Source organism: Mobula birostris, chromosome 14 (assembly GCF_030028105.1).
Source record: "Mobula birostris isolate sMobBir1 chromosome 14, sMobBir1.hap1, whole genome shotgun sequence".
NCBI classification, from domain to species: domain Eukaryota; kingdom Metazoa; phylum Chordata; class Chondrichthyes; order Myliobatiformes; family Myliobatidae; genus Mobula; species Mobula birostris.
In genome coordinates this window covers 76,480,020-76,493,121 of record NC_092383.1, presented here as the reverse complement: position 1 = coordinate 76,493,121, position 13,102 = coordinate 76,480,020, and the positions used below count along the sequence as shown (strand labels likewise).

Here is a 13,102-nt window from a genome sequence, read left to right as displayed (position 1 = left end):
CAAATGTACTAAATCTGCTCTCCAACACATACAAGGCTAAATTTGACCCCTCTCCTCACTACGTTATCAACAGACAAATCAAAATGTTTCTCAAAATCTGCAAACAATGAGGAAATCTACTGAGATGTTTTTACAAGTTTGAGGTTTACTTTAGAAAACATCTTAAATGTGTTTTTTTTCTGTTAGTAAATTTGGAAATTAATATTAAACCTGAAATCTGAGTAAGATAAAGAATATTAAAACAAAATCACTAAGATACATGGCTTCCTATCAGTTAGGATTGTTTCTGGAAACAATCATGTGCAGTTTAACTATTTAACTTTAAATAATTTTGTTAACTTTACTCACATATATTAAGCATCATGTTTTGGTGACCTGCTCGTTCTAATACAGCTGTTGGACATCGTAAAATCAGTGGCTATGTTTTGTTCAAGGAATTCTGATGTTTCTTCTGCAATCTGACCAGGTATCCTGAAACCCAGTCCTGACTGGTCTAACTTTGGACTGGAAGCATCATAGCTGGACCTGGTTTCTGCATTGCAACCTGTCCTCTGCAAAAACTGCATAAAGTTCTCCTCAATGGACCCTTCTCGGCTCGGTAGCCGGAGATCCTCTTCCAGGGTCTGTTTGAAGAGACAGGTGAGGTGCTTGCTCAATTCCCCCCTGATCTGTCGATTGAGGCATCCGTAAAAGAAGGGATTAATGCTGAATGAGGTGTACCCGATCCAAGTAACAATTGCTTCCCAGAGGCCCGAGGGGATTGAATTTTGGGTCATAGCAGAATGCAGGTGAAAAGCAAAAAATGGCAGCCAGCAAAACACAAACTGGCCCCCAACCAGAATGAGGATAATAGCTGCTTTTCCCCCTCCAAATGTCCTTTGTGGGGAAACCCTTGGTCCTCCAGAGCTGGTGACCATGGTGGACCTACTGCTGAGTGATTCTGACCTCTGCCGTGGTGTGTCCATCCATGTGGGCAGGGGTCCGTGTTGCATTGCCGCTACCCTGGCCACCTTGAACATGTTGCAGTAAACTATCAGGATAATTAAGACTGGGAACAAAAAATAAAACAGGCCAAAGAACGTTATGAAAACCTTTCTGTATATCTCTCCATCCCATCGCAAGAAGCACTGATTGTTCATGCGGCCTTGGGAATTCCAACCCAAAATTGCGATTATTGACATTAAAATGGCTTTAATCCATATACAGATAATGACAAACATCACTAGCTTCAATGTCACCCTCACTTCATATCTCATTGGATGTACTATATAGTAGTATCGCTCAACATTAATGGCCAGGATAGATAATATAGATGCACTAATGAATAACATGCTTAGGAAGAGGTATATCTGACACAAGGTGTCACTGAACTCTATGTTATCAAAAAGAGCAGAGCTCGACACCATCCCTAAAGGCATCAGGATTAAGACAGCTGTCAGGTCCACTAAGCACAGATGGAATACAAAGACAAACTTTTTGAATAATGGAGTCCTGATAATTACAAGCATCACAGCAGCGTTTCCAATGATCCCAACTAGGTCGACCAGCAGCATCAAGAAGAGGCCAATAGACTGTGAAACAAGATCCCTGTCTGCGGACACCAAGCTTTTATTGAAGAGCATGGAAGTAGGAGAGACCCTTTGCTGTCTTCCCGGAGTGGAAGTATTCCATTCCCATTCCACAGAAACTGGGGCAGCCATGGATAGGTAAAGTGTTGGAAGGATGGAGATCCTAAAGCCGTTCTTTCTAGTCCATCACCCATCCTCTTTAGGGGTAGTAGCTTGCTTTGCGGTCAGTGGACTCTTCTTTCTTTTTAACCATGCACACCTTGGCTAGCCATCAATATCAACCAATTAGGCAGTTGGCATATTTAATGAAATAGTTTCAAAGTGGCTTAGTTACCTCCAAATTGTGATGTGTGCTAGTTTTTATTATCCATTAATCATGACTTGAAAAGATTTAACGTGGCTTCACCAATCCAGCCCTTTAATCTTCCGGCTTATATTACTAAGTAGGCATTGGGTTCAGAACATTCATTTCCAGGAAACCTGTATAGTTAAAAATGTAAAAAGAGTTAAGTTCACATAGATATACAGTAGGTGTTGTACCCATTTCTTATACGCCCACTTTTCAAAATGCATGATCTGATCAGGGACTCAGAATTTATATATGCCTCATTATTTATTTGTTTATTTGTTTGTTTATTCTTTTATTTAGAGATACAGTGCAGAACAGGTCCTTCTGGCCCAACGAGCTGTGCCAGCCCACAGCCCCCTTATTTAACACTAGCCTAATCACAGGACAAATGACAAATGACCAATTAACCCACTAACCAGTACATCTTTGGATTGCGGGAGAGCCCCATGGGGTAATGGGGAGAACGTACAAATCCCTTACAGGTGGCATTGGAATTGCATTCCGAACCGCCCCAAACGTATTAGCATCACACTAACTGTTACACTTCCATGGCACCCACACTTGAATACTTTGAGCCTGTAATTTCCGATCAAGGCAAAGTTGCTGATTTGCATACCTCATATAGGAATGGTTAAGTGACTCATTAATTCTCCAGAACCTTTCCAATAACTACCATCCCTCCCATTTGTCCAACAATCTCTTTGACCCCTACTATCAGGCAGGAGGTACCATTGCATTAGCAAAAAAACTGTTAGGATAGGAAACAGTTTCTTCCTCCAACCTGTATGACGACTGAAATCTCTGTCACCACCCGAGTCTCATCACATATGAAACGCCTGTGACATTATATTATTTAGTTTTTAACTTCTATCTTGTATGCACCTTATGATCTGTTGATTTATTTGTGGTAATAATACTCTATGTGTTATGTGTGTGAGTTACATGTACTGAGATGTGCACTTGGCCTGAAGGAACGTCGTTTCATTTGGCGGTATACATGTGTATAGTTGAAAGACTAATAAACTTGAACACAAGAGAGGAATGTGATGAAAACGTTTTCAATGAGTTCATTGTCAACAAATGACAAGAAGTCTGCATCATACTGAACAAATCCAGGATTATTCTCGTCATGCAAACATGAGGAGTTCTGCAGATGCTGGAAGTTCAAGCAACACACATCAAAGTTGCTGGTGAACGCAGCAGGCCAGGCAGCATCTCCAGCCTGGCCTGCTGCGTTGACTGTGCCTCTTCCTAGAGATGCTGCCTGGCCTGCTGCGTTCACCAGCAACTTTGATATCCATTATCTTCATCATGTTTTGTTAATACTAGCATTAATGCAATGTGGCTGTAACATTCACCATCCACCTTCTGAAGCTTCCTAGATGGCACTAACCAACCCTAATGTTAAGGGCACTAAGCTCAAAACATCATTACACAAACAAATTCCTAACTAAATTACCTACCCTTCCAACTGAAGATTCCTCTTCATCACTAGATCAAAACCCTGGAATCCCTACAAGCACTATCACAAGGGCTCACCATCACAGAGAACCACCATCACATGGATTGTGGCAGTTCAAGAAGTTAATTACCGGTTCGTAGGTTAAGTGGTCATTGTAAATTGTCCTGTGATTAGGCTAGTATTAAATGAATGGTTGCTGGGCGGCACAGCTGATTGGGCCAGAAGGGCCTGTTCTGCATTGTAAAATCAATAAAAATCATCTTCTCATGAAAAATTAAGGATTGCGTATAAAAGCTGACTTTGCTACTAATACTTTCAGCTCTAAAATAAGCACAAACTTTTCAAAGGAAGGAAATGGACTTCAAAAATAAAGCAAAAATACAGAAAATAAAAAGGAATTATTATCAATAAAAACTTCCAAGTCTTTTCAAACTTGGATGACATTTTCTATTGAGGACTATGAAGCACTGAAATAGCACCCCCAATTACAATAATCCTAGAACAGTTAGAAACCCTTCTGAAAGAATAGCTACAATGGCAATTTAGTTTTCTAGCACTGTGCGCCTTTTATCAAAAGATCAAAGGAACTCTTTTCTTTGAATTTAATTAGCATCATTGTAACTTTGATCAAAAAGAATGAGTTTGTGCCTTTTGTGTCGATTCATGTTCATGCAAATGTGAACATTATCCTCAGCTCCCACCAGAAAATTTGGTTGCAAATGTATTTATAACTAGGATGAAAATTACCTTATGTAGAGAGGAAATTTTATCCAATTTAAAAAAGGAGTTTATAGGAGAAGTATTATTTATGCGTAAGTGGCAGTGTTGGCAATTAGTGTCTTATTTGTGGAGGGCCTACTTCTTGAACCATAAGGCTTGTTAAAGCCTGCAGGTCTTTAGTCAGCCATTTTGGAGGACCATCAAGTTCAGGACTGAAGTTACATTTAGATTAGACAGGATAAGAAGATGTATTTTCTTCCGCACAAAAGAACCAGTTGTGTTCTTACAACAATGTGAAATTTGACAGTCAATTAGCTTTAAGATTTTTTTGTGAAATAATTCCAGATGATCAGAAAAATAGCATCATCATTGTACCACTGCATTTTCTAGGAGGATCTATGTCAATTAATTAGCACAGATGTTGATTTTGACATTCAGGGGTCAAAAACAGAGCAAATTCTTCAAAAATTCTTTGTTCGAACTGAATTAGAAAGAGGCATTGAGAGGACTGGAAGGTTCATTGGTAAACAGAGTCACTCACACAAAATGCTAGAGGATCTACGAAGGTTAGGGAGCGTTTATGGAATGGAAAGAACAGTTGATATTTCAATTCCCAATGAAGAGTCTCAGCCCGAAGCATTGACTGTTTATTCCTCTCCATAGTGCTGCCTGACCTGCTGAGTTCCTCCAGCATTTTGTATGTGTTACTCTGGATTTCCTGCAACTGCAGAATCTCTTCTGACTCTGATAAACATTTTGTCAGTAAACCCTGATTTGCAGATTGAAAACTATTTTGGATGGCATTTGGTGACATGCTTACCTATTTTTGGTCCCTCACATCACTGGGGCAACAAAAAATGTAAACTTTTCTAGGTTTTAACAACTCTTATTTTTAACTCATTTTCTGGTTCTGCATTGGACTGCTGATAGAAAATATATTTTTCAAGTGTGCCAAGTGTGGTGCAATCAGAACTGAGCCAATCTATTGCACTACATTTTCATGTAATAGAGAATTTGCATCTTCAGAGTTTAAAGTACAAACAGTTTGTATTAACCCTGCTGTTCAGATATAATGGGTGTACTGTTGGCGTGACCCTGTTAGTGTCAGCAGAATTCCTGTCTGCTGGAGTTCCACCCATGACAAGCTATTTAATCTGCATCAGGATTAATAATTTGTGTCCTGACTGCTCTGTGCTTATCACCAATATCAATGTCTGTATTAGGTTCTGTTGCTGGGATTGTGAATCACCAGCTTCAAGCAGTGTACTAAATAATGGTTCAAAGCCCGAACATAATCTCCATTTATCAGTGACAATTAGAACTCTGGTGAAGTCAATTTTCTCATTATCAAATTGCTTAGTTTATTTTTATTTATTATTTCTTCCTGATTTTTTTTTCCCGTAAAGGCTCTGGATAGTTAAGATGAGCTCCATGTGGCTGAGGTTTGAAGTCTATCCAGGCAAAATTGTATCCATGAATGCCCTATCAAAGAAATTTAACAATATATCTCATTCTGCTTGCTCTTCCCCAAGAGTCAAACAATTTCCCCCTTTGAGGTAATTATCTTAATTTTCTTTATAAGTTTTTTTAAACTGAATCTCTTTCTGCTGTATTTTCAGATGCTCCATTCCATATAATACTTACCCTCTCCAGCTCAGTGCAGTGCTTTTGTTTACCCATTATCTTAAACTGAGTCCTTTCAATATCCCAACACTTCTACTCATGGAAACTACTTCTGCTTCTCTGCATTATGAAAACTCCTTACAAATTTGTTTGCCTCAGTTTTCCACAGTCAGGTTGGAGGAACAACACCTTATATTGACTGCACCTCTTCCTACAGATGCTGCCTGGCCTGCTGCGTTCACCAGCAACTTTGATGTGTGTTGCTTGAATTTCCAGCATCTGCAGAATTCCTGTTGTTTACCTTATATTCTGTCTGGGTAGCCTCCAACCTGATGGCATGAACATTGACTTCTCTAACTTCTGCTAATGCCCCACCTCCCCCTCGTACCCCATCCATTATTTATTTTTACACACACATTCTTTCTCTCACTCTCCTTTTTCTCCCTCTGTCCCTCTGACTATACCCCTTGCCCATCCTCTGGGTTTCCCCCCCCTCCCCCTTTTCCTTCTCCCTGGGCCTCCCGTCCTATGATCCTCTCATATCCCTTTTGCCAATCACCTGTCCAGCTCTTGGCTCCATCCCTCCCCCTCCTGTCTTCGCCTCAGTTTAATCTTTTTTTAGAAATACAGTCCTTCCTGGCCAATGAGCCCAGGCTGCCCAATTATACCATGAGTCTAATTAACCTACTAGCCTGCACGACTTTGCAATGTTGGAGGAAACCGGGGCACCCTGAGGAAGTGCACACATCGCAGGGAGAGCGTATAAACAGTGAACAGCGTACTTGAACCTGGATTGCTGGTATTATAATAGCATGACACTAACCACCTCGCCACTGGGCTGCCCTTCTGCTAATCTTCTTTGCTCTAAAGGAAATATCACTCATTTTTCTAGTCTTTTTGTGTGGCTGAATCCTTCATCCTTAGACTTAATCTGAAAACAAAATTATCCTGCATCTTATTGGGGACCGCACCATCTCCCTGATCAGTGGTGTTCTGAATTTGATATATTTTTCCAGCTGAAGCTGAATTAGTAGTTTATATGCCCTTGTAAGATTGCAGGCTTAAATATTACTACCGGTTTATAAAGCACTGAATGATCTAGAGCCAAAATACATTTCCGATCTCTTGCTGAACCTTCCTGAGCTCCCAGGTCATCTGGGGTGGGACTGCTTACCGTCCCCAGGGTCAAAGCTAAATAGGGTGAAGCAGCTTTTAGTCACTATGCACCACATGCTTCAGAGGATCTGAAGTTTGCCCCAACTTTAAGCTCTTTTAAATTGAGGCTTTAAAATTTCATTTTTTTTTCTTCTATGCTGTAGTTTGTAGAAAATCATAAATAATCTTTTGTAAAAAATTTCATTTTTGCTGTAGCTTTTAATTAGAATTTCTTGCACTGCAACTTCTATCCCTTTTTTAATCTATTTATCATATCTATTTTTGTGTGATTTTATTCTTTTGTATTGTCTGAAATTTGATGTTTGATTGTTCTATCTTGTTCTATGTAAAGCACTTTGAACTGCCTTGTGTTTGAAAGGTGCTGTACAAGTAAACTTGCCTTGTCTTTAAGTTTTGAAACCTACACCCCCGTCTCCTTCACATTTTATTGATACTGCTAAGTCATATAAATAAATAACTTGTGTTCCTTTATGTTCTGAATCAGTTGGAAATGCTTATTTCATTATAAGATTTCATCCTGTTTACTGAGAAACCACTTACCACACAGTAGCCTGACTGCTTTATAACACCAAATTTGGTGTTTTCAGTGTTGAGTTGACATTGTTGATTTTACTGCCAGTAACTAAGTTCATGTGTTAAATAAATGGTTGTAAACTTCTTTGCTTTACTATTCTGAATCATCTTCACCATAGAACACTTCAGCACACTCCTCACCAATCATGGTGTCAAACCAGGCTAATCCGATCTGACTGTATTTGGTCTATATCTCAGTGGTACTTGCTTGAACATGTACCTGTCCAAATGCCTAAACATTGCTATCATATCTGCTTCTACCATGTCCTTTCAAAGCACATTCCTGACACCTAACACTCTCTGTGTAAAAATCTTGCCATATACACTCACTGACCCAACTGGTGGTGTAGTGGCATCTACGCAAACCACTGCTGTTACTTGCCTCGTACGCGATTCCCCACTACGTCAGAGAGGCGTGGAGGGAAATCGTCCGCTAACCGGGAAAACGCCGGATGCGACGTACCTTTCCTTTTATACACTCACTGGCCACTTTATTAGATACCTCCAGCACCTAATAAAGTGACCAGCAAGTGTATATTCATGGTCTTCTGCTGCTATAGCCCATCCACTTCAAAGTTCAACATGTTGTGCTCTTCTGCACACCACTCTTATAACATGTGGTCAATTGATTGATTGCCTTCATGTCAGCTCAAGCAAGTCTGGTCATTCTCCTTTGACCTCTCTCATTAACAGGATGCTTTCGCCTACAGAGCTGCCACTCACTGATTTTTTTTTTGTTTTTTTGCATCTTTCTCTGTAACCTCTAGCGATTGTTGTGCATGAAAATTCCAGGAGATCAGCTGCTTCTGAGATACTCAAACCACCCTGTCTGGCACCAACAATCATTCCACAGTCAAAGTGACTCAGATGACATTACTTCCCATTCTGATATTTGGTCTGAGCAACAACTGAATCTCTTAACCATGCCTGCATTCTTTTATGCATTGAGTTGTTGGCACATGATTGGCTGAATAGATACTTACATTAACAAGCAGGTGTGCAGGTGTATCTAATAAAGTGCCCACTGAGTGTAAATCTCCTTTAACCACTCCCTCTTAATGTGATGTTCTACCCTGATACTTCTACCCTGGGATGAAGATTCTATTTTTTAGTATAATTTTTATTGAGTTTTCAAAATGAATACATGAAAAGATAATATCTACCCTCCCCCCCTCCCCTTAACCCTTCCCCCCGATATATACTCCTACCTAAAAAGAAAAAAAAAGAGAGAAAGAAGAAAAAAAGAGAGAAGAACCGCCTGGATATTGGAAAGTTTCCACATGCTCCATGGGATTCAAAATAAATTTAGTATATTTATTTATTACTTTCCCCAAGGGACCAAGATCTTTATCATCAGAGCAACTAAATATGCCATCCTATCTTTTGTAAATAAGGGCGCCAAATATTCAAAAATGTTTCATATTTATCTCTTAAATTATAAGTAATTTTTTTGAGTGGAATAGAACTAGCCATTTCATTGTTCCAACGATTCATACTTAAAATACGAATCAGATTTCCAAGTAACTGCTATAGCCTTCTTAGCTACTGCCAGTGCAATTTTTATGAATTCTTTCTGATAATTATTCAATTTAAGTTTTGGTTTTATCCCTGGGATGAAGATTCTGACCATCTACTGTATCTGTGCCTCTTATAATTTTATATACCTCTATCAAGTCGCTCCTCAGTCTTAGACTACTCCAGAGAAAATAATCCAAGTTTGTCCAACTTCTCTTTGTAACTAATGCTCTTTCATCCAGTCAATAGCCTGATGAACCTCTCCAAAGCCTCCATATTTTTCCTGTTAATGGTCAAACAAGCAAGCAATGCTCCATGTGTGACCTGAGCAAAGTTTTGTATCGCTGGTCAACACTCTGACCAAGAAAGGAAATATGCCATACGCCTTCTATACCACTCTATCTACAAATGCTAACCACCTTCAGCAAGCTGTGGATTTGCACCTCAAAATCCCTCTGAACCTCAATGATCCTAAGACCGCTGCTAATTACTGTACACTCTCCTCTCATATTTCGCCTCCCAAAGTACAGAACCTCACACTTGTCTTGATTAAACTTCACCTGCCATTTATCTGCCCACATTTCCAACTAGTCTATACCCTGCAGAATTGTTTAACAGCATTCCTCACTATCCACCATTTTTTGTGGTATCTGCAAACCTTCCATGTTCATAGAATTTACACGAGGGAAGGAGCTATTCAGTTCATCAATCACTTTCCATTACTGAATCACCATAGTCACCACCTCAGGATCCATAAATCAATAACACATTAGGGAATTCAGGAGAAACTGCTCTACCCAGAGAATGGTAAACTTGCTACTACAAATGCGAGTTGAGGTATAAAGCACTGAAGCATAGATGGATTCAAGAAATGGAAGATGTTCACCCTAGGAGGAAGGAATAAAATGAAGATGGATGACAGATTAGAAAGAATGAGAAAGACTAGTTAACCTAAATGGTCTGTTTGTATTTGGTAAATTTCCATTTAATAATCACATCTGCTTCTTCTTTAATATTCACCTTTCCATTGTCAATTATATGACCAGCTCCTTTTCAGATTAATTTACAATCCCGACCTCTAAAGCCATACAACTGATAATCCTTTTTTTTTTGTTTAACCTTTGCTTTCAGTGAAAAACCAGCCTCTATTCTATCTGTCAAGGAAAGAAAAACATTGTCTTTCATAAAGCCTCAAGGAGCTCTACAGACAAAAAAAGTATTATTTTTTAAGTGTTTTCCATGCTGCAGTGCAGAAGTGTGGGAACCAACTTGCCTACATTAAGCTGTACAGACAGCAAGCTACTAATGATCAGCTTCTGTGATGTTTGCTGGTGGATAACTATTGGCCAGGAGAACTGGAATGACCCCTGTCCTTCTCTGAAGTTGTGCAATGAGATCTTTCACATCCACCTGGAATGCCAGTACTGGACTATCATCTATACTAAGCCCTTTATCCCAAATACTCCTGACTGTGTTTCTAGTTGGAGAGCTCTTTAACCATTCTAGTTTGCACCCTCACCCACCTCCATCTATTACCCCTGTCACTGTACTGCAAGCACTTTAAACCACTTGAATCACACACAAAATGCTGGAGGAACTCGGTAGGTTGGGCAGCATCTATGGAAATGAATAGATAGTCAACGCTTTGGGTCGAGACTCTTCTTCAGGACTGTCAATGCTTTGAGCCAAAACCCTTCTTCAGGACCTCCTTTAACTACTTTTGATAATGCATTGTTAGAACATGCTGGTATTTATGTATTTATGCATTTTATTACATTAACCTCTAACTTCCTTTTTCATACAATTGTTTATTCTTTATAATTATTGAATAATTAACGAATTTTTTTTTGTTGCACGTCGGGCCCTAACCAACACACCACAGCAAAGTCCTCATACGTGTACGTATGACAAGTAAAGTTGATCCCTGATCTTTGCCCCTTTAACAAACTCCAGATCTCCAGTGGTGCCTCGGTAGAGCAGCCAATCAGAATTGTCCTACAGTAACAACTAAGCCTTTTTATGCTCAAAGATTTCAAGTGGATTTGAGTCCATACACTGCTGAGAGCTACGGGTGCTATCCACTGACAGTCCTTCTGGCCTGGAAGCAATCTTATTTAGTGAGCCTTTGATCTCTGCACTTTTGTTTATCCAGAATTCCAAAAAAACATCCTTCATTGTACCCCGACTGTTCCGAAACAAGACCTACTTGGATTTATATGCAGTGTCTATAAAAAGTATTCACATCCTCATGTTTTACTGTTCTACAACATTGAATCACAGTAGATTTAATTTGGCTTTTTTGACAGTGATCAGCAGAAAAGGACTCTTTTGTGACAAAGTGAAAACGGTTCTCTACAAAGTGATCTAAATTAATTGGATCAGAAGTTTACATACACCTTAGTCCAATACATTTAAACTCAGTTTTTCACAATTCCAGACGATAGAAACTTTGTGGGCAGAACTGAAAAAGCATGTGCGAGAAAGGAGGCCTACAAAACCTGACTCAGTTACACCAGTTCTGTCTGGAGGAATGGAACAAAATTCCAGCAACTTACTGTGAGAAGCTTATGGAAGCCTACCCAAAACGTTTGACCCAAGTTAAACAATTTAAAGGCAATGCTACCAAATACTGACAAAGTGTTTGTAAACTTCTGACCCACTGGGAAAGTGATGAAAGAAATAAAAGCTGAAATAAGTCATTGTCTCTACTATTATTCTGACATTTCACATTCTTAAAATAAAATAGTGATCCTAACTGACCTAAGACAGGGAATGTTTTCCAGGATTAAGTGTCAGGAATTGTGAAAAACTGAATTTAAATGTATTTGGCTAAGCTGTATGTAAACTTCCGACTTCAACTGTAAACATGACAAATTCTGCAGATGCTGGAAATTCAAGCAACACACATCAAAGTTGCTGGTGAATGCAGCAGGCCAGGCAGCATCTCGCGGAAGAGGTACAGTCGACTAACTGAAAGAAGAGCTAGTAAGAGATTTGAAAGTGGGAGGGGGAGGGGGAGATCCAAAATGATAGAAGACAGGAGGGGGAGGGATGGAGCCAAGAGCTGGACAGGTGATTGGCAAAAGGGATACGAGAGGATCATGGGACAGGAGGCCCAGGGAGAAGGAAAAGGGGGGGGGGGGAACCTAGAGGATGGGCAAGGGGTATAGTCAGAGGGACAGAGGGAGAAAAAGGAGAGAGAGAGAAAGAATGTGTATATATAAATAAATAACGGATGGGGTACGAGGGGGAGGTGGGGCATTAGCGGAAGTTTGAGAAGTCAATGTTCATGCCATCAGGTTGGAGGCTACCCAGACGGAATATAAGGTGTTGTTCCTCCAACCTGTTCCTCAACTGTATATTGTTTCATTTGATTGTAGTAAAAATACACCTGTATCTGGAAGGTCCAACTGCTGGGAAGTCAGTATTGTGGCAAAAACTACACCGTGAAGACAAAAGAACACCCCAAAGAGCTCTGCAAAAAGGTTATTGAAAAGCACAGGTCTGGAAATGGATATAAGAAAATTTCCAAGTCACTGAATATCCCTTGGAGTACAGTTAGATTAATCATCGAGAAGTGGAAAGAATATGGTACAGCTGTAAATCTGCCTTGAGCAGGCCATCCTCAAAAATGGAGTGACTGTGCAAGAAGGGGACCAGTGAGGGAGGCCACCGAGAGACCAATGACAACTCCGGAGGAGTTACCAGCTTCAGCGGCTGAGATGGGAGAGATTGCCCGGGTGTTTCACCAATCACAGCTTTATGGGAGAGTGGCAAAGATAAAGCCACTGTTGAAAAAAACTCACATGAAATCTCATCTAGAGTTTGCCAGAAGGCATGTGGGAGACTCTGAAGTCAGCTGGAAGAAGGTTCTATGGTCTGATGAAACCAAAATTGAGCTTTTTGGCCATCAGACCAATCACTGCACATCATCAAAAACACACTATTCTTATTGTGAAACACGGTGGTGGGTGCATCATGTTATATAGATGCTTCATTGCAGCAGGCCCTGGAAGACTTGTGAAGGTAGAGGGTAAAATGAATGCAGCAAAATACAGGGAAATCCTGGAGGAAAACCTGATGCAGTATGCATGAGAACTGTGACTTGGGAGATTT

At 40.0% G+C, this 13,102-nt stretch overlaps 1 protein-coding gene across 1 annotated transcript; it reads right to left on the bottom strand.

The window, feature by feature from the left end:
• Positions 1-353: 353 nt before the first annotated feature.
• LOC140209524 (G-protein coupled receptor 61-like) lies at positions 354-1,700 on the bottom strand. Its single transcript, XM_072277787.1, has one exon. The coding sequence runs from the start codon at positions 1,698-1,700 to the stop codon at positions 354-356; it is 1,347 nt and encodes a 448-aa protein (XP_072133888.1).
• Between the last annotated feature and the right edge of the window lie 11,402 nt (positions 1,701-13,102).